The 26,095-nt window shown below is 40.1% G+C and overlaps 1 protein-coding gene across 2 annotated transcripts in view; it reads right to left on the minus strand.

Moving 5' to 3' along the window:
* Positions 1–26,095, minus strand: part of PDSS2 (decaprenyl diphosphate synthase subunit 2) — a 107,927-nt gene that overhangs the window by 40,489 nt on the left and 41,343 nt on the right. For both annotated transcript variants that reach the window (XM_084514558.1, XM_084514557.1), the window contains exons 2-3: positions 24,647–24,778; positions 2,789–2,987 (exon numbers count right to left, since the gene is read on the minus strand). In XM_084514558.1, coding sequence (XP_084370684.1) covers positions 2,789–2,987; positions 24,647–24,778 — 331 coding nt within the window. The remainder of the gene's footprint in view (positions 1–2,788; positions 2,988–24,646; positions 24,779–26,095) is intronic.

The following is a 26,095-nucleotide window of genomic DNA, read 5'->3' on the forward strand; positions in this document are numbered from 1 at the left end:
TTTATCATCTGAATTAAACGGGAGAACTTAGCCATACTCACAAAAATACAGTATACAGCTGCATCTGCCCTTCAGTAGTTCGTTTTAAGCCTCAGTCAATACCAACTTTGTAATCATAGTTAAAGTCTCATAATTTCACAAAGTAGAAAATGAGAAGGCTTTCTTCCAAATTATCATGTGTGTTCAAACAACAAATTTCATGTGACTTAACGAGAGCACAACAACAGCATTCATCTCACAGGAGGCTGTCCTGTTTCTGGCTTCCTCATTGACATTTCAAGAAATCCTGAGTCCTTACGCCACACACATTCAAAACAAACTAACCAAAAAAAAAACAACCTCCCAAAAAATCAACCCTCCCCCCAAAAAAAATTTCTTTTGCTTCGCATGAATGAGAACTAAGAGCATCATTTAAACAACAACAACAAAAACCAACACAAACCCTGAGCCTTGGATGTTGCTAACATCATTACAGTTATACTCCACAGCACTAGCAAGAAGAGGAAAATTACTACGAATTAACAACAACAATTCCTATATTTAATGTTATTTAAAAATCAAAGTGTTACCTAAGGCAATTACCTTGCAGCCTTTTAATATCTACAGGGAAAAGCCTAAGGGAAAATAATTGACTTTGCTAATTTTACCCTTGGCAATTATAAAATAGCTCTGCATTTCATTACGACTACAGAATTTCACATCTAATTGTCAGCCCCGAGAGAAGCACAGAGATAAATGCATCATACACAAGCTTAGACAAGAGTTTATCAGCACAATAAAATTATCTTGCTAGCAATGGTTTCAGTTAATGTTAAAAAAAAAAAAAAAAAGCAACTTTAAATTCTAATCTATACAACGCATGCCTATCTAGAGGTTATCGTCTGCCGTGGTCAGTACCATGCACAGTGCAACACTGCTCATTTCATTAGCCGATTTGTTGAGCTACCAAATAACTGCCAGCAAAAAAGCAGTACTGTGATTTTTACTTTTTTACATCAAAGAAAACAAAACATTATGAAGGAAAAAAGTCACAGTTATTTCACACTGCTGAAAAACAGATGCCAGATTTGAAAATTCATCATTTACAAAAGAATAAATACAGTATGTTTAAATCATTGCACCTGTCAAGAGATTTCTATAGCTTGTACTTCAATTTTTCTAACTTTGCTAGTAGGGTTAGACATCTGAAAAAGAATAATTCACCAAGTCAATCAGTTCCCATAATGGCATCCCACTTATCGTATGTAGAAGCTATGAAAGTATTTAGATGTCAGAAAAATGAAAAAAAAGTGCTAAAATGTTTTGGCAGAATTTCCCAACATGCAGTATAACGATTGCTTAAAAAAAAAAAAAAATGTTTCTTTGCACTTGTGTTTCATTTCACTGTGGGCTTGTTTCCTGGCAAAGGGATTATACATTGCTGTTGCAATACTTAATGATGTACTAAATGCAAAGTAATAAGTGCTACATTTTATACAAACTTTTCTCTTCAGTGGAGACAAGACAAAACAAAACATATGTAGGGTTAAATCCTTTGCCTTGTCTTGAGAGTCTTTATTATGTACCAAAAAAAAAAAGGATACAGATCAATAATTATTAAAATCAATTACAACCCATTTTGACTATGGCACAACTCAAATTTTGCACTCCTTAAAACTTTTTTTTTTTCTTTTTTAATACCTACTACCAGTTCTCCTGTCTTAACCAAATATTCCAGCAGATTGACACCTAATTTTCCATTTCTTCTGAATCTCAGCTCTGTGCTACAAAAAATGACACCACTTTTGAGAGCAACTGTCACACTGATGACAGAAAGCGGCATAGAAATACTCAGCTACCATCATGAGGGGCTTTAGCAGGAGAATCTAAAAACTCATTAAGCTCAGGATTAAAAAACTATGTTGATTATTGACAATAATGCACATGATAAATGTTTATTTTACATTAAGATATGGCCATCAATTTCCAAATGTGTGAAGGCACCCCTGCAAAGAACTGTTCTTGGTGCACAAAGCTCTCCAGCCCTACACAGGTATGCTGGTGCTACACTAGCCTGCACTGGGATGCCCAGGAATCTCTCCCCACTATGGCAGGTTTTAAGAACAAATCAGGCAAACACAAATGAAGAATTTGATGTCTCACTTTCTAAGATCATACACAAACACGTTTTGTTCATCATGGAAAACGTTGCCTGTTAAGTTTTGCAGAGCAGCTGGGTTACAGCTGCCCTTTGGAAGCTGGTACATCCGTGTTAATTGGGCAATCCCACACTCACAGATGCCCAAACGCCTAGCAAAATTATTTTATTACAGGTAAAAAGTCACCAGAGTGATGTACAGACAAAGAAAAGAAACCTTTTCCCTCAGAAATTCTCTACGATATAGCCAAGCCTTTCACAAAACACAAGGTAGAACAAAATAAACCAAATGTGTTTTCAGCTGGCAGTCTGTCAGAGGGGTTGTACTCCAACCTGTCGTAAGGATGCCACAGCATGTAGCTTAAATTCACCCAGCTAAGCGCTCAGCCAGCACTATCTATGGCTACACTGCTTCAGGACATGCACTGAAGTCCCCGGCACAGTAATCCTCCAGGACAGCGGTCAACGTTCACAACAGCAGCATCCCATCAATCCATCTACAGCTGTAACACAGGCACGCTGATTTTTGAAGGATGCTCCATATACACATACACACCATAACTAAGCTGATGTTTAAAGGACCTCTGTTTTGGAAGATTTACTAATAGTTACTTGCTTTGGCAGTAAAAGATGTTATTTTATTTTTTTTACCTTGGTATTCTGCAACTGAGCAAGGCTTGTGCAAGCATTTGCTAGAAGAAAATCTCCACTCAAAACAGCCATTTTATTCCCAAACTGCATATCCTTCAGCGGGCCATCGCAGGACTTGAGCTCGCCGATATTTACTATGCCACGATGCACCAGGAAGGCAGTGTGGATCAGCTCCGTAATCTCTGCCAGACTTCTTTGACTGAAAGCAAAGAAAACGTACAATTATTTTTGAAGTTACGAATAGAATACAGACTCTTAGGTTAAAAATAATAATAATAACAATAATAATAAACAAAGGCACAGGACATGCTATATGCTAAGCGGATAATTTATGAATTATTGTGTAGCTCTTCTATTTACTTCCAGAAGCTGCAATTTGGATGCGTTAAGCACTGGGAAGAAGCTCGTCATGCCACTAAGCATTTCCAGGTAAGCTGCTGGCACCCTTGGTTCCCTTTGGAAGAAAGCTGCCTTTTGTTTGAATTCTTTGGCAAAATAAAGCTAAGCAATCAATATGGTCCTCACAGTGTTTTCCTTTTTGTTTTGTCTTTTAGAAGCTTGAGGGACACTGACACGAAGAAAATGCCAGGCAGAAAGCACCGATGGGAACGAACAAAGGATGTATCAGCAGGGGATTCACCAGCAAGCTGATGCAAACACCGTAAGAATGCTGCAGTAAATGACTGCTCAAATTAGAGCTAAACTAATAACAGGATACCTTGCAGTTCAATAATATCAAGGGGGGAGGGTGCAGTTACAGAGGAGAAACAGCTGAGCATTTTAAAACAGTGTGGTAGTGGCATTTCACTAGTTGTTTCAGCCAGAAGACACAAAGGTGATCGTCCAGCACAAGGGTAGATTTGATTTGATGTGGGTAGCATTGCAGATCATTTGGAAAAGGGTGAGTTCAGCCCTGTACCCCAGACAGGGACCGCCCTGGGCGGCCCAGCCATCGCTGCTCCGCTCCCACCCGTTGCAGGGTGAGGGCCTGACAGAGCACCTGAGTGGACAGCGAGGGAGCAGAGCACCACAGCGCCCTGCTCGATGCCCTGCTCTTCAGCACACTCATGATTCCTCTGATCCCAGCAGATCCCTTCGTGTCCCGGAGGCCTCACGTACGAGCAAGGCCTCAAAGTTTGAGTTGAGTGGCAACCCAGTAGTGCACGGGCATGCTGTGCTCGCTGTGCTTATTCCAAAATGGCCCAGTACCGGTGTACCAAGTAATGACTGAAAACCCAACGTTGCTTTAGAAGCTGCCCTTACAGCTCACCAGTTTTGGTTCACCATAGCCATCCCCGGCACGGCTCTACCAAAGGGTTAACAAAACCTCTAGCTGGGGAGGAAAACACTAACAAGACATCCCCATGCTCCTGCTGTCGCCGTCAGGGCAGCCCTGGGAGGAAATGTCCCTATCAATTGGGTTTATCAGATGGATGGCTGATCAACATGAAACAGGCTTGCTCCGGGCGGGCTGAGCCCAGCTACCTGCTCTGAATAGCAATGAGCGCCCCGCTGCCGCGGCTCCCAGGACATCTGGGGATCCCTGGTGACGAGCACGTAAAGCTGCAGCCAGCTCCGGCGACGGCTCATTTCCCCCAGCCGAAAGCAGACATTAATATCCATCCCCAGGAGATCGGGCCCGCCTCTGTGACCCCCGAGGACAGGAGCAGAACAGCCACTGTCCCCTTTCTTCATGTAATAAGCTTTTAATGAAGGAAATCTAAATCCTCTCTTTGACTTCAGCACTGCTTCTAGTGAAAAGGTTACACGAATGCAGCGGTGCCATGCGTTGCGAATGCTCGGGATCTGCATGTTTTCGTTTCATTTTTTATAATCCATTTGTTCTCCAAACGACACTCACATTATTTCTGCTAACGAGAGCAAATAACCTGTGTCTAATTCCGATCCTACACACTGCTCTTCCACCCTCTCTCTAGAGCTAACTGGAAACAGAGGAACCGAAGCCACCGCAGAGATCCCAGGCAGGATATTTCCTCAGTCTCCTCTTTCTCCCCTTCCAAAAATCAACCCACGTGCAGCAGTGTCATCCCAAAAGGGTTGGTATAGAGGCCTGGATAGACACTCAGATCTGTTCTTGGCTCTTTTTTCACTCTTTATTTCATGAAAATCTCTAATCACAGACTTTTTTTCGCCTATGGTGTGTAAAAGGGAGCAGCACCAACATTGCCTCATTTTTCAGCTTGACTCCTTGTTCATGCAAGCTTAGTACACACCTAACTAACAAAAATTTCTGTAAAACACTCGCTAGAAAGTACCCATTAGCTTATAAGCACCTCCAAATTGGAAATGTAAGCCGGGAAAATACAAAGGAAACACTGATGTTAAGAGTAAATTATTTTCTTTGTTTATGTTAAACAAACACCCCTTTAGTGAGGTCATTTGGAACTAGGTTGACTCCGGGACTGTGAAACACCAGTTTGCAGGAAAATACGAGGAAAATACAAATTTTAATTCCATAGATTATTGCCTCTCACCAGAAAAAAAATGCAGAAATTTCATAAATATGCTTCTATTTCAAAAACTGCATTTAATGATTTTGGTTTGCATTAAAATTTCCTATCTGTACTCCTGAGAGTCTGCCTCATCACAGGATTATTGCTGCAGTCGCTATTATTACAAAGATGAGTATCTCTTGCAAACTTCAACGCAAAATTTGGAGCCTACACAAAACTAAACAAAGTGGCGAGGGGGACTGGCAAAATATTGAAAGAAAATTTTGTAGAAACAAAATAGATTTTTACAGCAAATTTCCTATGCAACTTGTAATAATTCATTCTGCAAAGTTCCTTCCTCCCATCCTGAATATCGTTTTTGTTGTCTGCGTTATCTTTAAACACTTGCAGCTAGGAAACATTAGCCAGTACAGTCTCTTTAGCAGTTCTCATGAGTGACTTCCATCCATCATTTCACAGAATCACAGAATTCCTAGGTTGGAAGAGACCTCAAGATCATCGAGTCCAACCTCTGACCTAACGCTAACAGTCCCCACTAAACCATATCCCTAAGCTCTACATCTAAACGTCTTTTGAAGACTTCCAGGGATGGTGACTCCACCACTTCCCTGGGCAGCCCATTCCAATGCCTCACAACCCTTTCGGTAAAGAAGTTCTTCCTAACATCCAACCTAAAACTCCCCTGGTGCAACTTAAGCCCATTCCCCCTCGTCCTGTCACCAGGCACATGGGAGAACAGACCAACCCCCACCTCGCTACAGCCTCCTTTAAGGTACCTAAATTTCATCTCCTACTCTAAAAAGAAAATAACGTTTTGCAAAACCTGTGATAAAACAGAACCATCAGGCAGCTCAATTGTACTGCTGGGAGCAGAAGAGTATTTCAGCTTAAATACTCTGCAATATTTGTGCTGAAGTTCTCAGCAATGAAAACAACTGCTTTGAATGAAGTCAATTCAATGGATAGATTAAAAATTCTTTAAGAACTCTTACAACTGAAACTTTTAATGAAAGTGACTAACACTATACACCCAAGATTTGAATATTTTGCCTGCAATGGTCTACCCAACAGTTTCCCTTCAATACATGTAAGATGCATGTGGATGAACAGCCTTTAATTATGATTTTTTAAAATAAATATAATAAACTGGGATAGATACTAGTACATTTTAATGACAACTATAATGGTCTATATATAAACCTACGAATCTGGAAACTAAAATAGTTCTTTCAGGGAAAATTACATACTAAAAAGCATTAAAGGAAGAATTAAAATTATGATCTTAACATTGACAATGTACTTTGGAAATGGTAGTTGACTTAATTTTTTGTGACCAATGAACAGAAAGAACAAGGTTTGTACAGGCAAAAAAAATGTGCACACAAAATTTAAAATTGATTCTGTATGCCTTGGTCTTTAGGCTGCACCAACATAACACACCTATTTATGCAGGAAAACAAAGGGTAGGAATTTTTACAGTTCTTTTTTCCATTCACCTGTCAAAGTCAACACCACAGTTAAAATCCATGATTAAATGAGCAATGTAGAATGAGTAACGAGCAGCGTCACAGTGATGTAAAGTCTCATTCTCATCTTCTGTGTGCAGTCTCCTTAAAAGCAGTTTAAAAGGCATGGGGAAAGGTGTTTGAATTAGTCGATACGTACGGCAGGTGCTGTGGTTTCCCTAGCAGGAAAAAAGTTCAGGATGAAATACAAGACTCAAGCACAGCACCAAATATTCTTTGCGCGACCATGACTCACGTACCTATCATCCAGCAGAAAATATCTACCTACTTTTATCCTTCAACAAGGTCAGATACTAAGACTTCTGTGATTCCTCCTATCTCGGTCACTAAGCTACTGGAAGAGTCAACTTCCACCTGAGGGATAAATGAAGGCGAAAGCCATCAGTTCTATGAAGTTTATTGAGTGTGCTGTTCAATCGCACTCCTGTGATTGATTCGTTTTCCAACTTGCTGCCTATTTTACCTCTTCCATCTCCTTCTTGAATTCAGCACGCCAGTTTCCCTAGGCATTGTGTGTGGGGAGCAGGGGAGGAGAGGGACACCTGAGTCAGGCTCCTGTTCCTTTTTTTGGTGCAAGAATTAGGAAGATATGTGACAGTCTGTTAATTTGCTGATGATTAACTTGGGTCCACCGTAGGACAACCAAATCTTCTTTTGTACTATGAAAAGCAATGGGAAACTTGACCATTTTGCATCCGTTTCCAACCTACTGCCAGCAATGGGCCCTGGCCACCACTGCTTTCACAGCAACATAGCTCGGAGCCACCCAGCCTTGGAGCTAGCTGCCTTTGATGAATTACAAGCAGCCTGCATTGGCATTATCACCTGCCAGCAAAATGAAGCCCAAAACTGGTTGATTTGAGAGTCTGAAGGCTCCTTCTGTCTTACTTCTATACTTGGTGTCGGTGTCCAGCAAAGCACATTCAGTTTCAAAAATTAAAATAAAATAATTAAAAGCCAGAGAAGAATAGCACCAGAATCAATATGACAACCTGACGCCTTCTAGGACTTGGAGGCTGGGATGCACGAGGGCATCCAGCAAGGACCAGCAAGGAAGAGAACATCGGGAGGAAGCCAGCACAGGAGGAAACACCTAAGCACCATGAGATCTAGAAACTAGAGAAAATCAATGACAGTGCAACTGGCTGAACAGATCAGGAGCAGGCAGGCGGGGCTGACAAGGTGAGAGTCCCAACACCCACCACGACAATTTTTGTCACGCACGGACTTTTAGAATGAGAAGGATGCAAAGGACGCTCTGCAAGGGACAGGTATTAAAAGAACATGAGCACTGCTCAAACCAGATGTGAGGTGTGGTGGTGAGTCTAGCTATGTTTTCAAAGCCCCATAGCCAAAGATATGAGAAATCTAAATAACTTCTCATCCTATTCCAGTTATTAGAGATTTGACATGTACTAGAAAACACTAAGAAGGGAGATATCAATTAATTTTCTTAGCAACCCTTTCTGCACAGCTAGTCAAGAAAAAGTAGACTCTAGATCTGGAGAAAAGAATTTCTTGGATTACTCAAGCAATGATGCTAAGAAGTCGGGTAATAAAAATCAGAACTACTCATTTATAAGCAAATTGTCAAATTTATTACAATTTGGCAGTGTTAAAATCACATCCTATAATTCCCAGTTTAAAATCAATGTGGGAAGATTCATGCTTCCAAAATGAATTAAAGCTGTCAAATGCACTATTGTCTTTTTACAAGGCAATTATCAGGACTTAAACTTCTAATAAATAAAAGACAAGTTCAAATTCTCATTGGTGTCTACTGTACATCCAAGAGTTATGGAGATCATAACAAGTGCAATTATTAAGTCATATCAAGAGCTAAGATGTTTACTTCCTTGAACAGCTACTTCTCTCCCATGGTAAATAATGATGCAGATATTGCATGAGAATTTACTGATAATCATTCGTTTATACCAGCAATATAGTGTAATGTTAATATCTTGAATTTTTTTAATGCAAATTTCCTAGCACAAGAAACATTGCATTCAACTTGAATTCTTTATTAAAACTTTAATTTGCTACAAAGAGTTCATATCAGAACTAAAAATTTAGATACGAGTGAACACGATCTCAATTCATTTCTTATATGAAAATAATAAAATCAACGCCTTAGCAGTATAAAAACATTCTTTATAAATAGGATCTATACTATTCAGACATCTAATATAAGGAAGTGATATTTTCAAAGATAAAACAAGCTGAATCTGTTAGACAAATTAAACAGAAAAACACAAAGAGCTTTTGGAAACAATTCAAGAATATTTTGCTATATAACGAAAAGGCCACAATTCCCCAGTCTATGAAAAGCTAAGCTGATTAAAAACAAAACAAAAAGCCAAAAAATCATGGCTTAGACACAGCCAAACCAGCCATAATTCCCTTCCCTCTCTAGCTCAAACAAACTGAAAAATGGATGCAACAAATGCAAATCAGGGAAACGAGGCAAGGAAGGAAATTGATAGAGGAATGAGAAGATGTAAAGATGTACAGGAAGCTAAGCAAAGGCAATTTAAAAAGGATATACTAAAACCCCCCTCAAAGATAAAAGTAATTTTAAGAACTGCATTGCTCCATTAAGTAGGGTTGGGCAGAAACATAACACAAAGGCACGGGAGTTTAGGAAGTCTACTATATTCCTAGTCAATATATTTACACAGCCAGATATAAATATCTCCTAGAGCAGCAGTGAATAATAACGCTCATAAACAGCAGTGGTTACGATTTTATAGTCAGTAGGTCCAGAGAAATTGCACTCCGGAGGGAAGGCAAAAAGGAAACGAATGACATCGCTGATAAACAGCAAGGAGAATGAATCACCCTCAACACAGAGACAGCTGAGCTGGTTCAATATGCTTTTCTCAAGTGAAAATATGCATTGGAAAAATAAAAAGAATGACAGAAAGCAGACTATACACTTGTAGGACTCAGGGATTGTTTTGGAATAACACGCTCAAGGTTTGGAAAGTGTGGGAAGGGGCTGGAAAATAAAATCATCCTAGATAGTCAGCTGGATCTAACCAGATCCCAGGACACCACTCTAGTCAGAAAAGGCTAATATTAATAAATTAATAGAAAAATACTAGCAAAAGTAGTGTTTCTGTCAACCCTTGGTTTCCAATGCCAGTCAAATCACTACTGGGAAACTGCACTTCATTCAGGTGGAATTTGGGAAAGCCAAGAAAGGTGTTAGGCACACTAACAATCAGAGTTCTTGTAAGAAGACTCACATTCAGAGTAAGAAACTTGATCGTTTGACATAAAGAGAAGGCTAATATTGAATCTGTAGATTGACCTGGTCGCAGCTATTTAAAGAAGGTTCAAGTACCCAGACTACAGAAACAAATGAAAGAGAAGAAAATAGCCAGATTACCAGGCAAAAATAAAACATGATCCAGTAGCTTAAACCTGAGTAAAGTCAGGGAAGAATAAGGTGAAGGCACTTTCCAAAAATCTGTTGAAAGGAGTAACGATGGACTCTCCAATGTTGGCAAAATTGAAGACAACACCTCATGCAATGTCACTTAATGGCAAGTATTGGAGCTGATTAAAGTTGGGGAAATCCTATGGTCTTTTTTTGTATCGCAAGATAAACTATCAAAATGATGTCTCAGTTATTCACATGTTTATGAACTGTAAAGCCAAGGGAAGGAAACTTCCAAAAATAAAAGACAACTTTGGTTTGGCACCGCTTAGTGTTGGTCCTGGTATCTGAAAACACGCTATTGGCAAGCAGCCCGCTTTCTCTTAAGAAGGTGTAGATATTTTCAGCATTGGGATTTCTGAATGCGTTTATGTCAGCCCCCTTATTCAGTCCAGACAGCAAAACCAGCACTACTTTGCCTGTTGGAGCTTCCTCGCATTCACAGTGTGAGGGCATCCGAAGCCACCCGCAGGCTGGGAGCCTGTGCTGCTACCACAGTTTAATTCTATCCTACCACACGCAGAGCATAAGCATTTCAAAAGTCCTTTTAAAGCATGCTCTGCGAAAGGAAACCACCTTCATCCAGAATTCATGTCCATCTTACACGTTGAGACATCCACACTGGTAACGAGATGTGGTTGGTATCGTACTAACCTAGGAATACACGCAAGTATTCCCACAAAGACGAGAGATAAAGAAAAACAAAGCCCATCCACGACATCATTTTATGTATATCAGGGTGTGTGTTTTACCTAAGTATACATGTTTTCTTTAATTACAGTTTTCCATATAACCATTAGGGGGTTCTAGCCATGCAAGTCACATTTATTAAAGGCAGCATGTCAAATAAGAGTTGACAATTACAGGCTATATCAATACACATTATGCCAGATGGTAATGAGCCATACACAAAGGGCCAGCCATCCAAAATAATCACACCATTTTCCTCAGAAATGTTGAAGAGGTTATGGTTTATTACACAGTGCTCATTAGATATACAGTGGCAACATTAGCAATTTTTCCTTCATTTGTGTCTCATTTAAGACTCTACCCCCACAAGCCCATTCAAATTAATACACAAGGTTAAAATCATTATGGTCAGAGGGAAGAAAAAAAAAAGTTTTATTTTTATTTTACAGTAATGGTGGATCAAAGGTCCCTGGAATCTATTATTCTCTTGGCTATTCTATAACAGGATCCTAAAAAAGAGTGAAATTCACTGTATATGGAGATTTGACACGAAGACGGACTATTTTTAAATGAGCAAACTCTGTATTACTTAATAAAACTAAGCAAAAATAACGGTTACGTCGTGACACAAAGTGACAAAAGCCATAAAGCTAAAAGCTGAAACTGAACTTTCGGCCTTGGCTTTGAACTTTCTCACCTGTGTTTCAATTTGCTGCTTTAACAGCATGGAAATATTTAAGTGCCCAAAAGGCAACCCATCTCTCACAGTAGGTTAAAAGCAGAGTTGCCTGAAATAACTTCAGTGCCTTTTCTGGGATTAAACTTCCAAGGCACAATTTAAAGCACCTTTCCACCCAGCTGCATATGTTGATTTGCAGCTAAGAATGACTGCTGGAGAAATGTTCCTACCTTTCCATGTTTAGAGGAAGTATGTGGGTGAAAAGATGTATTGGGGCAAGCGTGAGTATCTGCCAGCACAAAAAAGGAGGAGTCTTATTGATAAAAAACACGCAGATGTTTCCCAAACTCTGAGTGACGTCCAACATCCAGAAATAAAAAAATAATAATAATAAAAAGAAAGCAGCCATGAGACATGGAGGATGCACTGCACACATACCAAATGACAAAGAGACCCTGAAGAGAATGGGATTTTCTGTCCAGGCTCCTCTTCTGAAGCACACAGAGCATCACCATCTCCAGGAGATGCCAGCAGAGCAAGGTGGGACACCAGTTCCTGTTCTGGGAGGTTACTGGGAGTGAAGCATTGCTTCCTTGGCCATTCCCCACCATGGCACTGTCTGTCCCTCTGCGTAGAGGATGCTACCGAAAACTCAGAGGAGGACTGAGGATTTGGATCCTTTCAAATTCAAGGAAGCCACACCTGGACTTGCTGCATCTTGAGTGAATGCTCTGGTCCCTGGCGAGAGAACCCAGAGAACCAGTAACAGAATTATTTCCAGTTTGGGAATCCCACCTAAGTATTACTTAGTAATTTTACCCAACAAATACCATCTGTGTTTTGCAATTTTTTGAAAGATTTTAAATATCTAATAGGGTTTTCCAAATAAATAAATAAATAATTTTTTTTTAAAAAAGAGAAAAATCCATCTAAAACTGTTTTAAAACTTTCCTCTCCTTCTTGCCCACGTCTGCCTTCCAATCCTGCCTGCCTGCCTGCCAGCCAGCCCCCGTGCCAGCAGGCAGATTACCTCTTCAGACAGCCAGGGCACCCGAGCACAAAAGCCAGCCAGCTCTGACATTCTCTGGGCTCAGGGAACCGATGCCCTATTTCGTATTCCAACCCTCAACTTTTACAGCGAGGACTTCTCCTCTGCTGCCAATTAATCCAATTCTTCATTGCCAAGGGGAAGCTAGCTTCTGCTGCCGAGATCGCTCTAGACCATGACTTTAGTGAAGCCAACAACTAAATTTCACCACCAGAAGGACAACTTGCCCACTGACTGCAGAGGGAACGTCCCTGTCTGTTCACAAGTCCCAGCCTATGCATGCTGTGCAAATGCACTGGATATTACTGCACTTTCCCCAGTGCTCCCAGCGATCTTTTATTTTTTTTTATATTTTATTATTATTTTTCACTCATTTGACAGAAACACACCTCTAATACGAAGCAGTTATTTTACAAAACCCACCAGGCACAGAAGAGGTGATGATGTTTCTGAAGCAGAAGGTAGCACATCACGAAACCTCCGCACAGCTCCAGCTAGTCTTGAAGCAGCTCCCACTGTGCCCTTAAAACAGCCATACAAAATGCTGAAAAACTCTGCAGGTAAAAATACGACGTCTGAACTTGATAGGGTGGAAGAAGATCAAGCCAAAAGAATTTAAAGGGGAGCTAAAGGTTTTCCTTCTGACATACTGATGTGAGTCGCAGGTATTGTAAACAGGAGGCCAAAAAAATGTAAGACAGGAGGTGAGCAAAAGCTTCAGGAACAGTTGCAGTAGGGTGACCTTGGAAAAAATCAGATGTAAGGATATGTGATGCAAGAAAGACAGTAAGACATGGACCTGAAACAAATTTGTTGATGAAAAAAAACTCAAAAAGTGAGGCACAAAGTAAAGAATTCATTCGTGCGTTGTATGATGGTGCTAACACCAAAGCAGAAGTCAAAAGGAACAGGGTGATGAAGAAAATCAGGAATTTTGTTTTGGGAACTTTATGATAAAGACTTCTTCCCTTAAAACAGCAGGGTGTGTCGGCCAGACTGCCTGTGGAACGACTGCGCACCACCCAGGCAGGAATAACTCAGATTTGCTCCACAGTCCCTCCACGAGGACCCTCCAGGTACGCCTCACACAACATCTACTCCATAACAAATTTCACGTCCTTGTTTAAAAGTCATTTTTGTCTGTTCTGTATTCTATTTAACTGAAGCATATAAATACACTAAATCAATCGCAAGGATACAAACAAAGGGAAATAGCTCTTAGTGGCAGGTAAGTGGAAGAAATAGGTTACTAACAACAGGAGCCAGCAGTGTGCCCTGACACACCCTGATTATGATAATTTTATGACCATATTTTCTCTTACCATATATTAGCTGTTTCTCAGCCCCCAAGACTTCGAAGCATAGCTATGATTTTATTCTCAATGAGTACGGCAGGCAGTTTGAAGCAACCCAACAGAAACACCCCGAATTACCACGTACTGTCAGCTGCGCAGGTACCCCCAGCAGAAGCCAGCGTGACTTATCACTTCGAGTGTTCCTCTGAAATCTCGCTGAAGAGTTTGTCTGTAATTGCATTCAATGTAGCTGAAAGTTAAGGTGCACTAACCTTGACATGAAAGCTGTGCTACTAATGACACTTGAAGTACACTGAACCTTTTTATGCAAGGGAAAAGAAGCGAACCTTTTTTATGCAGTGAAGAATACCTGATAAATGAGCGGTCCTGTTAAGAGAATAGGTGGTTCATATGTCTAACTGCACAAGAAAAAGGCATTCAGGAAAAAAAAAATATATATATATGTGGCTTACCGGAATGGAGTATACCAGGTAGTTACAATTTTTATGATGCTTATATAAAAACATAATGTATATTCTGAAATACCAACAAATATCCAACTCCCACGGGGGAGAAAAAAATGAAAACATACACACGGATACCTGGAACCATCAAGGAAACCTGTCCTATTCCGAGCATTTGTATTTCTCAGCAATTAAAGCTGTGCTTCCCGCACCTGCTCTCCTCTCCCTCCCTGAACTTTCAATATGCAGAATTGCATAGGGACAGCAATCCCATAGATTTAAGCGGTTTACTAAAGGAATGTTTTTGCTTTTCACAGGACAGAAGTACGCAGCAGATGGGTATTGCCTGCGACGTGCAAGGAATGAGACGGAGAGCTGAAGGGAGGCAGCAGACTTCTCGGAGGCTTTGCCTCTTGCACCAGGTGCGCTGACAGAATCACCAGCAGGGAAACGATGACAAACCTTTTGGAGCAAAGCAACGACTGCTGCTGCTGCTGGGACCGTATCAGCACGGTAACAAGCATTTGGGGCTACTGATGTCTGCGAAGTTTTGTCAGTAGTAGTAGTATGTGTTTTATGCAAATGAAGCAGCATGTAAAATTATGAATTTGTGTCTTTTCAACAAACAAAACTACTTAGTATGATACCATTGGTATGTCTTCCATCTCTTTTTTACCTTATTTACGTCACTTCTGTATTATATTTGAAAATCTCATGCATTCATCCTTTGGTCCTTTCATCCCCAAATGATTCAATCTATACATTTTAATAAAGGGTAAAATGACAGCAGCCAATTCAAGAAACATTAAGCCCTAAGTCATGGTGGGGAGACACAGAAGAGACAAAACCAAACTTGATTTCCTACCTGTGTCCACTAAACAGGGCCAGTTATTGGTTGCAACCACTACTACGTTTCTGATAAAATTCAATTTGCTGACTGGAACTGCACATGAATTTAGTTGAACTTTTTGAACTGGTTTTGGTGCACGGATATCAAAAGCCAGAATGAAATTTCAGCTATAAAAGTCTGAAGTAAGCTTTCCACGGAACACTGTTTTGGTGAAACACAGTAATTATGAGAAAGAAATCAGAAATACTGTACAATATCTGAAACTTTACTATGTTTCCTCCCTTTCTGGAAATACTAGAAGCATAATTTCTTTGGCTACATCTTCTATTTCCACAAAAATTTACCAAAGTTTGGCCAAGTCTTCGGAAAAAATTAAATCAAAAAACTCCAATTGCAGATACTTTAATAAGACTTCAAGAGTTTGGCAATCACACTCCCCCAGAATCTCATGTGCACCGAATCCGCTCCGTAATCATGCTGTCAGTGCTGATCAGAACTTCTCAAGTGCTGCAAGCCTTAGGAAAAAACATCATCCATCTTTCTGATTTCTCTTTTGACTGCCTAACCGCCTTCTCAAATACAACACGGTTAAAATGCAGTCTTGAAATCTTTATCCCTGATTTTCTAACTCCTTATTTCTGTTCTCAAATCACTAATCACTGTCATCCCTTATATTTCTAGTAACTTAAACTCAGAATGCAACCATTATCTTCAAATCTGGATTTGCTAGCCTTGCAATCCACCCATTCCCAAAACCCTTTATTAAGTAACCATTTAACTTTCCTCTTATTCTAATAAAGAAGGTGCAACGTAACAAGGGCTTTTTTCCATTCCAATCTACTGAAATATCACCTCGTGTCCGTTTGAAATGTTTCTGCAACGATGACTCATTTTTATTAATTAGTCATTTTCATCAAGTTAATCCTTGCTATTGTTCCTTGGTAATTTCTCTTATACTACTGCATCAAATATAAACCACTTGGCTTGTGAAGATGAAGATCTACCAAATGAAGATATCAGGATGCTTGAAATAACGCACTGAAATAAGCATGACTTATTTCACAGTCAACATCTACTTAAAAGAGAGTCAATCTGATGAGTTTTATCTCCCTACTCATTGTCACCCCTTGAGGATAATTCAGTTTCTGAATTAAGGAACTTCTGGTTTGACATTCTACCAGGATTCAGCTGAAAATTCTTCCTCTCCATCTTCAAAAATTAAAAAAAAGAACTCCACCAAAACATAGTTAGACACTTTGCTCTTGCCCCCTTTTTGTCATGCCAAAGAAAATCTCTCACAACCCTAAACTTGGGCTATAGCCCTACAATGACTGGGAACTTCTTTTTCTTTCCTTGTGTTTTTCCTTATGTTCCTACTACCTGTATATACTCACACACCTGCTTTTGTGTTGGAACACAGTACAAACAGCCAAGCTTCTCTGTTGAGCAACGCAATATCCTGTCAACACCGGTCTTAGCAGTTGTTCGATAAAGTAACATACAGTGCACATAACCCTCTATTTTAAAAGTCTTCAGAAAATGAAGAAGTATTTTAAAGGGTTTGTGAATTTCTAGTCAAAAGGTAGAACATTCAGACATATTTTCCCCTACAAAAGAAAAAAAATCCACATTAATATGCTTTTATTTAGAAGCATCTCAGAGCTGACAAATCCTACATGAAAATCTACTACAAGCTGAAGACCAGATGCCAGTGAAGGGATCGAAAAGATTCATCCACTTAACACATAACATGATCAGGCTCTAGCACATCCCTTTATTTCAAGTGGAAGGGAACAGATACTGTACTGTCTTTACACAATCTTATGAGGTAGCAAAAGATACCTTCGGGGTGGGAAGAGTATCAGTCAGTAGTAGTCAGGCTCACTCATATTTAAACTGAGAACTCCATATTTAAACTCCAGAACAGAGTTGTGTTGCAAGGGAAGGCTGTGTTAGGTCTTCTTTCCAACAGACCACCAGGGCTTTCTTTGAAAAGTTTCATTTAGGGTGAGGGGCAGGACTCGTTGCTCCCTTAGGTGCTACTGACCTGTTGCAAAATTTCACCATTGCTGCTCTAGTGCTGTGTGCTGTGCTGCGAACCCTTGCAGTCCAGTACTCGCTTCACAAGCAGTAGGAGGAGTCCTCCAGATAAAGGATGGGCTGGACAGAGAGCAGGTAGCAGGATGGTTTCTCCAAAGCAAGCTTTCTCTACTGTGAATTAAGATACTGAAAACTACTTCCTTCATTAAAAAGCAAAAAAACATTTGTAATATACACACTGAGTTTATCTTGCTCCCTTACCCGGTGACTTATTTTGAAGAAGATTGGAGTCCACATCTTCCAAAATCTTTGATGAATAGCTTTACTCCAGTGCCTTCTGATTTATTCTACACTGTGCAGAGAGGACCCTTTCTTATTCACCACTTAATTGCTGTATTTGCACATGCTGTGTACGCTGACAACAATAAAAAGTTAATGAAGAAAAGAACTGATTGTAATGAATTAGTAATATTGTTAAATTTGTATCTGGAGTTGATTCTTATTGTTGTGGGTGGAAGATGATCAATAGGAATATGTAATCAAGCTGTATGTGCTTTTCATCTCCTGAGACTCGTCTTGTACACGAGATGAAGAATCTCACAGGGTTTATCCTGCAAAGCTTAAAACTAAGCAGAATAATTTAAAATAATCGCTTAGATTTCCTCTTACTAAAAGCTAAGGGAAAGCCACCAAGGCTCGGGAACAAAATTGTACATTTCCTAGATTATAAAAGACAGCACAGAACGGAATCATAAAACAGCTTGGGTTGGAAGGGACCTCACAGATCATCTACTTCTAACCGCCCTGCCACGGGTAGGGATGAATCAGTGCTTATATTTTCAGATACTTTTCCCCTTTATCTTTCAAACAAGCCATTTTGTCAAGAGCATCATACTGCTTATTATACTTAGATATTGAATATTTTAGGACCCTGCATTTTCTCTACCGTTTAATTAGCTAAGCTCCAAAAGCACATGGTAGCTCAGATAGTGCATCTCCACTGAAAGCCAGCCCTCCAGAAGATAGGAATAAGACCAGGAAGTCCCCAAGGAAATCATTTTTATGATGAAGAGACCTAATGTGCCCCAGTAAAGGTGAGGATTGATTGTTATGGCCTATTGTTACTATAATTAGAAGTCAAACACCAATTAGTAATTCCATTAATAAGATTAATCTCTGCAATATCTGCAGCTGAGACCCAGGGCTTGCGTGCAATAAGGCAGTGTGAATTTAAAGCGCAACAGCTCTTCTGCACTAAAACTCCCAGGTTGCACACTTACACCATACAAAAGACAAAAAGCCCTGCTCTTGTAGGATTTTGAGTTCCTACTTGGGCTATTGCTCTTACTGCATCTTTCTCATTTCTCGCTTTTTGTTTTGTTTGATCTCGTTCTATCGTGATTTACACCGCTGATCGGGACAGGTGTAACGCAGCCTGACGTCTCCCAAACTCTGGTTCCCAGCCACTCCCTCTGGACTGCACCAGGGTAAATCTAATCTTGTTTTCCATTACTGATAGACTCAGACAAATAGCAATGAAAAAAAAAAAAAAAAGCAAACAAACTTGAAATTTTGGATGCACTCTTCTTGTGACAGAAATCCACAGTTAGGCATCATTTATTACTTCCAAAGACGGAGGTAAGAAACACTCAAATCCAATCTTCCAAGTTAATATACCTGAGTTCAGAGTACAGAAAAACTGAGAGAAGGGCAAGGGATGAAGATGAGGTGAGAAGTCACACTCTTACGCGCTTTGTATTTTTGTAGGTACCAAACTCATCATTTGTATGGAGGTTCTTTGATTTTATTTCATCCAAGTTTTGTCTTTGACAATAAAACTTAAACAGAATTTGTTCACAGATAAATTGGTTCTAATAGGAAACTAAAAGCTCATCTGTGCAAGGTAAAAAGAAGGCTTCTTTACAATTTATTAGTGAACAGGTCAAGGAAACCTCTCAGCATCACTTATATTGTAACAATACAACTCATCTCACCTTCACCAAATTTGCTAATGCTGGCCACAGCTTATTAACCAAGAGGCTTTGTAATGGACTTGCATTCCCCTTCCCTCCTTTGAAAGGAAAGCCATCTGGTTTCTTTGTATAGGGCTATTGCTTAATAGGATATTGATTTATGTTATCCTCCTTTTGCCAGAGTAACTGTTACCTCTTCCTAAAGCAGCAGGTATCCTTCACTCTCATAGTCATCTACTTCAACTGGAGCCTAACAGCCCGAGTCAAGAGCAGCAGCAGCAGCCCTCAGCTGCTCATCTGCACTCACAAGGGCAGGACAGAGGCTGTCTGCCAATAACTGGGGCTCTCAGGGAAGGCAGGGCCCAGGGAACACATCCATGTGAAGCATTTGTTCTGTTTATCACTCTAAGTGGAACACTCTTTATATTCTCCTCAATCTTCATAGAAGGTGTGCTCATACCTCATGTGCTGTTACACTCATTATTCAAACCAGGTTATTGTCATTTTGGTTTCCCCTCAGCCATAAAAATCCCAGTTCAGCAGCCCAGGACAGATTGAGAAGTCAAGAACCCAATGTCCATCTGGGTAAATCTGTGCAGAACACGGATCTCAAACACATACTGTAATAAGCACATAACCTCTACACCTTGGGCTGCACTAGTCCTTATTTACCTTTATAGTCTGCAAGAGCCCAAGCAGCACCATTCGCACAGCTTCAGCTCCCTGGAGGCAGCCTGATTGCCTTTCATGCAGGCAGCAATTAAAGACCGCTCTAACAAGCACAGCATCACCTCTTATGCGTGCCCTGGCACAGGTTTTGGAGAAAGGACAGATCTGCAGATGGTGAGCTGTCATCTATGAGAAACAGAAGAGATTCCCAGTGTCCCTGTGAATACACAGGGATAGCCCACCCGAAGTTACTAAGTTTTTGTTTCCATATCTAGCAAATAAAAGCTGGGAGTAAGCTACATGGAACTGCAAAGGGACAAAGCAGTAGATCTCCTGACCTTCCTGCAACCAGAGAAACTTCCAGGGGAAAAGCAACCACTGGATGAATGAACACTCTGGACAAGACCTGGTCATTCTCAGAGACCTGTAAGTTTCAAATCAATGTTCCTTTAGAGGAGGTGACAACAAGACTTGGATATATCCACAACGACAAAGGTGTATGTGCATGAGCACACGTGTCCATAAAAAGGTACCTAGGGCACTTAGTAAGGACTGTTACTGGAACCTGATGAGCAAAGGACCCAGTCACCATAAAAAGGATTAATATCTGCTGCTGACTCCCACTTCAAATGGGCTCTTTTGTTGGAAGCATCAGTGCTGGTTCCAAAATCATTGTTGTGTCCCAAGGAATCAGCAGAGCTGAAGCCATGAGGCAATGGGTGTCAGTGCTGGAGGGTGCTTCTGAAACTGGCACTCATGGAAGAAGAAAAGAAAAAGCTGCAAAACAGAGAAAAGAGAGAAGAAAATAACTTGCTGTATTAGAGCCAAGGAAATTGAGGCCTGAAGAAATGGCATAAGTTCGTTCCTTGGCATCACTTGCACTTCTAGCTGCAATACAGAGGCTACGTGAGGAATCTGCTACTCAATATAAAGCCAAGGAGATTCCTCAGTCCCCAGCCAATCGTGTCTGGCAGTGCCAGACGTGAGCAGCATAAGATACCCCTTTGGGTATTTAGTGAGAGAGAACAAGCCCATCTTGGTATCTTCAGTTGTAAGAATCTAGCTCAGCTATGAAGCGTAAAGCTGTTAAGTGTTCAGAAACCGTATGATCCTGGTTAATTAAAAACCTCCAGCAGCACAGCAGAAGCCCAGCAAGCTGCACCTTTGACCATCCAAGTAAGATTTGCTCTGAAAGAAGGCAACAGAGAGCAGTGTTCAGCTCTAGCAGAATCACAAGTTCGGAAATGGGTCTCAAAGCTCCTTCACAGCTCTAGGCTCCAACATTACATCTGAGGTGTTCTCTGATACTATTAGCATGATAAACTACACGTTGAGTTCAGGCAATGACCCCGACCCTTACGTGACACTGCTTGCATGCCCTGCAGCGAGCACAGCTTCACTGCATTTGCCATGGCTCTGTAGCCAAGGAAATACTCACCTAAACGGTAAGAGACCAGCAGAAAGTTTGGATTTCAGAAAATCTGTCCAGCAGCTGAAATAGGGCTGTTTATCGTGATGCTACTTCCCTTTCGCATCCTCTTTTGGGAGCACTGGTGCAGAGCTGGAAGTAATGTCGTGTTCCTTTCCCCGCCAATAGGAATAAAATCAGGCTGCTGGCATCCTGACAGCGAGGTGGCAGTACCGAGGAAAGCAAGCCAAGCAGACATCTATAACGCTTCCCTCCTTATCTTCAGCGTGATTCATAAGGTAACCAGCAGTTACTATGATATCCTTCTGCAAAATGAACCGCAATTCCCCCCCAGCTTAATGTGGGCAGACCACATCTGCAAGCTGGGAAGTGCCAAGCAAACCTGGAGGCAGTGCTGGCCACGGGCAGCATCGCATCACTATAGTAGCTCTGCTCCTGTGACTACCCAAATTGCAATCCTCGTTGTTCTAGAAAAAGCTCGCTCTCTGGTCACAGGCATCAGTTTTGTTCCATTGTGTACCAGTAAGAAAAAACAGGTGCCAGCTACGCAGCCAGCTAATCTATTTTTATAGATTTAGGTCAACAGTCCTGTAAAGTGACATATTTAGAGTTTTGGAGAATAAGATAAAGAAAATTTTATTTATTCCCAAGTCAATTCCTTATGTTTTAATTATGGTTATGGTATTGCTCATTTATATTGTGATTCAAGATATCAAATAGGGAAAAAAGGTTATGCAGAATGTCTCATCCCAAGATAAAAAGTCCTTTTGTGTGTGTGGTTTTCTGTGTTAAATAACTGTGGTACTACTGCATCTTGCTGTTCACAGGCTGTACATTTACTGTAGTACCACATATAAAGGACTGATGTAACCTGGCTGTCCACCATGGGATGGAAGATTTCAGGAGAGCACAAGAGCCCATTCCAACACAAACAGAGGGAAAAGAAAGACTGGGCTGGTGCAATCACTGGAACAACTTAGTTCATGCTCAGGTTTCAGGAATGCAATTAATTAATCACTACTAAGTACTTTAAAATCAAGTGAGCCATATCCCAGCTAATAGTCCACAATATAACGTTCACAGCACATAAGTATCAGGCAATGAAGATGCTCGTTACAGCGCCAGAAATAATATTTCCAGCAAAATATTATATTTAAAGATGAAGTAATTATATGGCATGGCAACAAAAAAAAAAAGAGCTGTATAGTTTACAGCTGCTGAAAATCTGTAAGAGTATATTTCCAAAAACTACTCCCGATGCTGGAGAAGTGCATAAACAATAAAGGATTAAGCACATTTCTTCACTGGGTATCACTGAGGGGTAGACTTTGCTATACAGGTTTAATACATGCATCATGTGTAATTAGACTGGAACCACGATAGGAAATAAGAACATACTAAGGGAAAAGAAAGTCCTTTGGTTCTTATTCAGGAGCAAGCAGTTTGTAATATATAAAACAACTGCAAAGGCCCTTTAAGATCATTGTTTTACAAGCTGTCGGTTCTCTTAGCTAAAGCTAGAAAAAAAAAAAAAAAGAAAAACTAAAACCAGAGAGAAATCATAATCAGAAACAAGACAGATATTTAAGAGTGCATTTGGAGAAGTACCCAGTCACAAGCTCATTATAAAAAGAGAAGAGATCCAAGTCAAATGCAAGGCCCACGGTGACTTCAGCAGAAGGCAAGACCTGGCTCACCACGGCACGAAATGAAACAAAGCGCTGGCACTTTGCTAGCATGCATCAGTTTGCCCGTATTTACATCACACTACAGATCTAAAGTGCCATTGAAAATTCATTTAAATTAATGACTCCACAGTCATCACTTTCACAGACAGTAATGAACCTTAAGTGAACCTGTGTGGGCATATTCAGAACCGCTTCGTTTCTGGAGTACCTTGGTAACTCTAAACTAGATATTATAATGGCTATTGACTTGCTCAAACTTAGATTATTAGGCTAGATTTTCAGCTGGTTGGACTGGCACAGCTCCAGTGATGTCCATTTACACCAACTGGCTCATTATTAATTCAAGGTCTTATTTGCTCCTTAATGAACGCTTCCACCAGTCACCTTCCCAGTGGCAGCTTTAACCGCTCACAAGTTACCTCCACGGTGAGAATCATCATACTCAGAAACTTGGTTATCAAAACATAATGCTTTTTCTCTCCTTTTATGAGACATACTTAAGGTAAACTTTTTTAATCATTTACAAAATCAACTACAATACCTCCTGTACCATAATTAACTAACTAGAATTACGCTCTCTTACAGCATCATTTGCATATAAATATGAAAATGTTACAACCCTGAGGGGACATTAAGGACAAAACCAAACAAGAATGGAATTAAATGGCTAAGGGGACAACACAGCCCCTCCTTAACGAGCCTCTTATATCTTTGTCTTTTTTTTTCTCGCTTATTGTCATTTCTGTCCTTTATATTCATATATATTTTCCTTCTCTATTCTGTTGCTTTACGATACTACATACATATTTTTAAGGCCTTTATTTGTTTTGGTCTTGTCAATTTTAAGACGCTATCCCTGCATTTCTAAAACAAATCAGGCTACAAACGTGTCACTAAGTTTGTGCATCCTCATTTAACACACTACAGTGGTCAGAAACACGGTTAACTGGAAGTGTGACAGCCTGTTCCCTCAACCTAGCAGCATGCACAATTTGTCACAAGGCCTTCACAAATTGAAATTACGCAATTTTTCAACCAGAACTCATTAAATTCACTTATTTTTCAGTGGAGGAGACAACTGTCAAACACACAAATGAGAGCAACCACTATTTCTGATTACTGCTGTTACTAGGATTAAGTAATTGACTTTAAATACATAAAAAATATTTAGGAACTTGATGAAACTAGATTATCTCAGCAAGAGCCTGAGGAACCTTAATGGCAGGCTCAGTAATTCAGCTGTGACATGTGGTAGGTAAAAAAATTTTATTCTACACTGCCCTTTCGGGGGAAAATATCCTTCAAAGTGGTGACAATGAAAATTATTTTCTCAGGGAAACAAACTGGTAGTCCACAAGACTGGCAATCTGACTCTGAAAATTCCAGTATGTAGGTATACATAAATAACTCCTGAGTAACTCAAAACAAAAACACTCAAGTTTATAATAACCCAGAGGAACAAAGATTTGTAATCAGCTAAGTACTGATTTTCCTTAACAACTGAGCAGGCCACTGAGATGCTCTGGTGTCACCATGATGTTGCCTATTGAATGCATCTTTGTGTATCTTGCTAAGGAAATTTACTGCTTACCTGGAATAAATCCCACTGACCATGTTGTGCTGGAAAGAGAGTTCTGCTGTGCTGGGTCCAGCAGCTTTGGAAATGAGCAATACGACCAAACCTCGCATCTGTAAGTTGTTTCGGCTGTCGTACACAAAACCCCTGCAAAAAAGGGAAAGAAAAAAAGCACATTTTTTACAACCTATTTTCACTGGTTATACCGAAGTGGAAAAGAAAGAGTCAGACCTCCGGCTGCTATCAATTTCATCAAGTCTATAAGATTCACATTTGCATGAAAATACGCTGCAATTATTAATCATGATCTTTTGTCATCCTTCACCTATAACTTACAATGGAATACTAATATTGAAGAGCAATGTAAGCAATCAGGATTAAATCTTGTTTATTTCCAAGCAGCAGCATATGTCCTGCATTTCATGTCCTGTCATGAAAGGAGCATTTCAAAATAATTCAATGATATATTGTATCAGAAACATAAGAGCCTTCAGTTTGTTTTTTGAAGTACAGGAAAACCAAAAGAAGTCTCACACTTCAAGAGAAGAAAGGGAAAATTGGAAAAGTACAACCAAAGTCTATAACCTGTTGAAATAAAAGTGTTTAGATCAGAGTGGTTATGACCAGACGACACAATACATACAACATGTCTAAGTACTTCAGGAATAGACTTTGCAGAAACTGATGAAAACAGTGAAATAAAAGCTAAAATTGCAAAAGATAAATGAACCAGAGAGAGGCTGTTTTAAACAAAGGAGCTGTTTCAAATGATGCACCTTCAGATTTGGGGTCAGAAGGAAGCCTGTTCTCTCTGCCCGCAAAAACATCTGCTGAAAGCGATTCTAAGTGACCACTTAGATGCACCAGCTCAGAAGTTAGTTTATTTTAAAGTAAGCTTTGCTTTCCTTTCGACAGCAGCGTCTCAAATTGTATTCTTCCTGTCCTTGTCGAAGTTGCTTTCTACTTCCTACGATCATCAATAAGGCTAAATAGCTACAAGAGAGGATAATATATTCCAGATGCTATTAAATCTGCAAACTCATTTCTAATAAGAGCTCTTACCTCCAATATTTAAATATTTGCTAAGCAAATGAGAACTACATCGCAGATTACGAAGCACTTCAACCCATTTTGTTCCAGTATATAATTTTAACCCTAATCACCGAAGAAGATCAAAACAAACCTGTCTTTAAGTCAACTACCTGAAAGGATCGGTGGTCTACCTTGGAAGTACATTTGAGTAACATGGAAAAACAGTGGATGCAACCTACAGTTTCATTTGGATCTTTTTTCCATTACATTTATACCACTTCGCAATGCAAGAATATCTTCTATTTCATTTATGCAGACATAAAAACGTTTTTTAAAGTCATAATTTAAATACTATTTAAATACTACTACAAATAACAGCTCGAGTTCTTCTGTCGAGCCTTCACAACTACTCCCACAGCCCTGGGGAAAGGA

This window comes from Aythya ferina (assembly GCF_964211825.1).
Source record: "Aythya ferina genome assembly, chromosome: 3".
NCBI classification, from domain to species: Eukaryota; Metazoa; Chordata; class Aves; order Anseriformes; family Anatidae; genus Aythya; species Aythya ferina.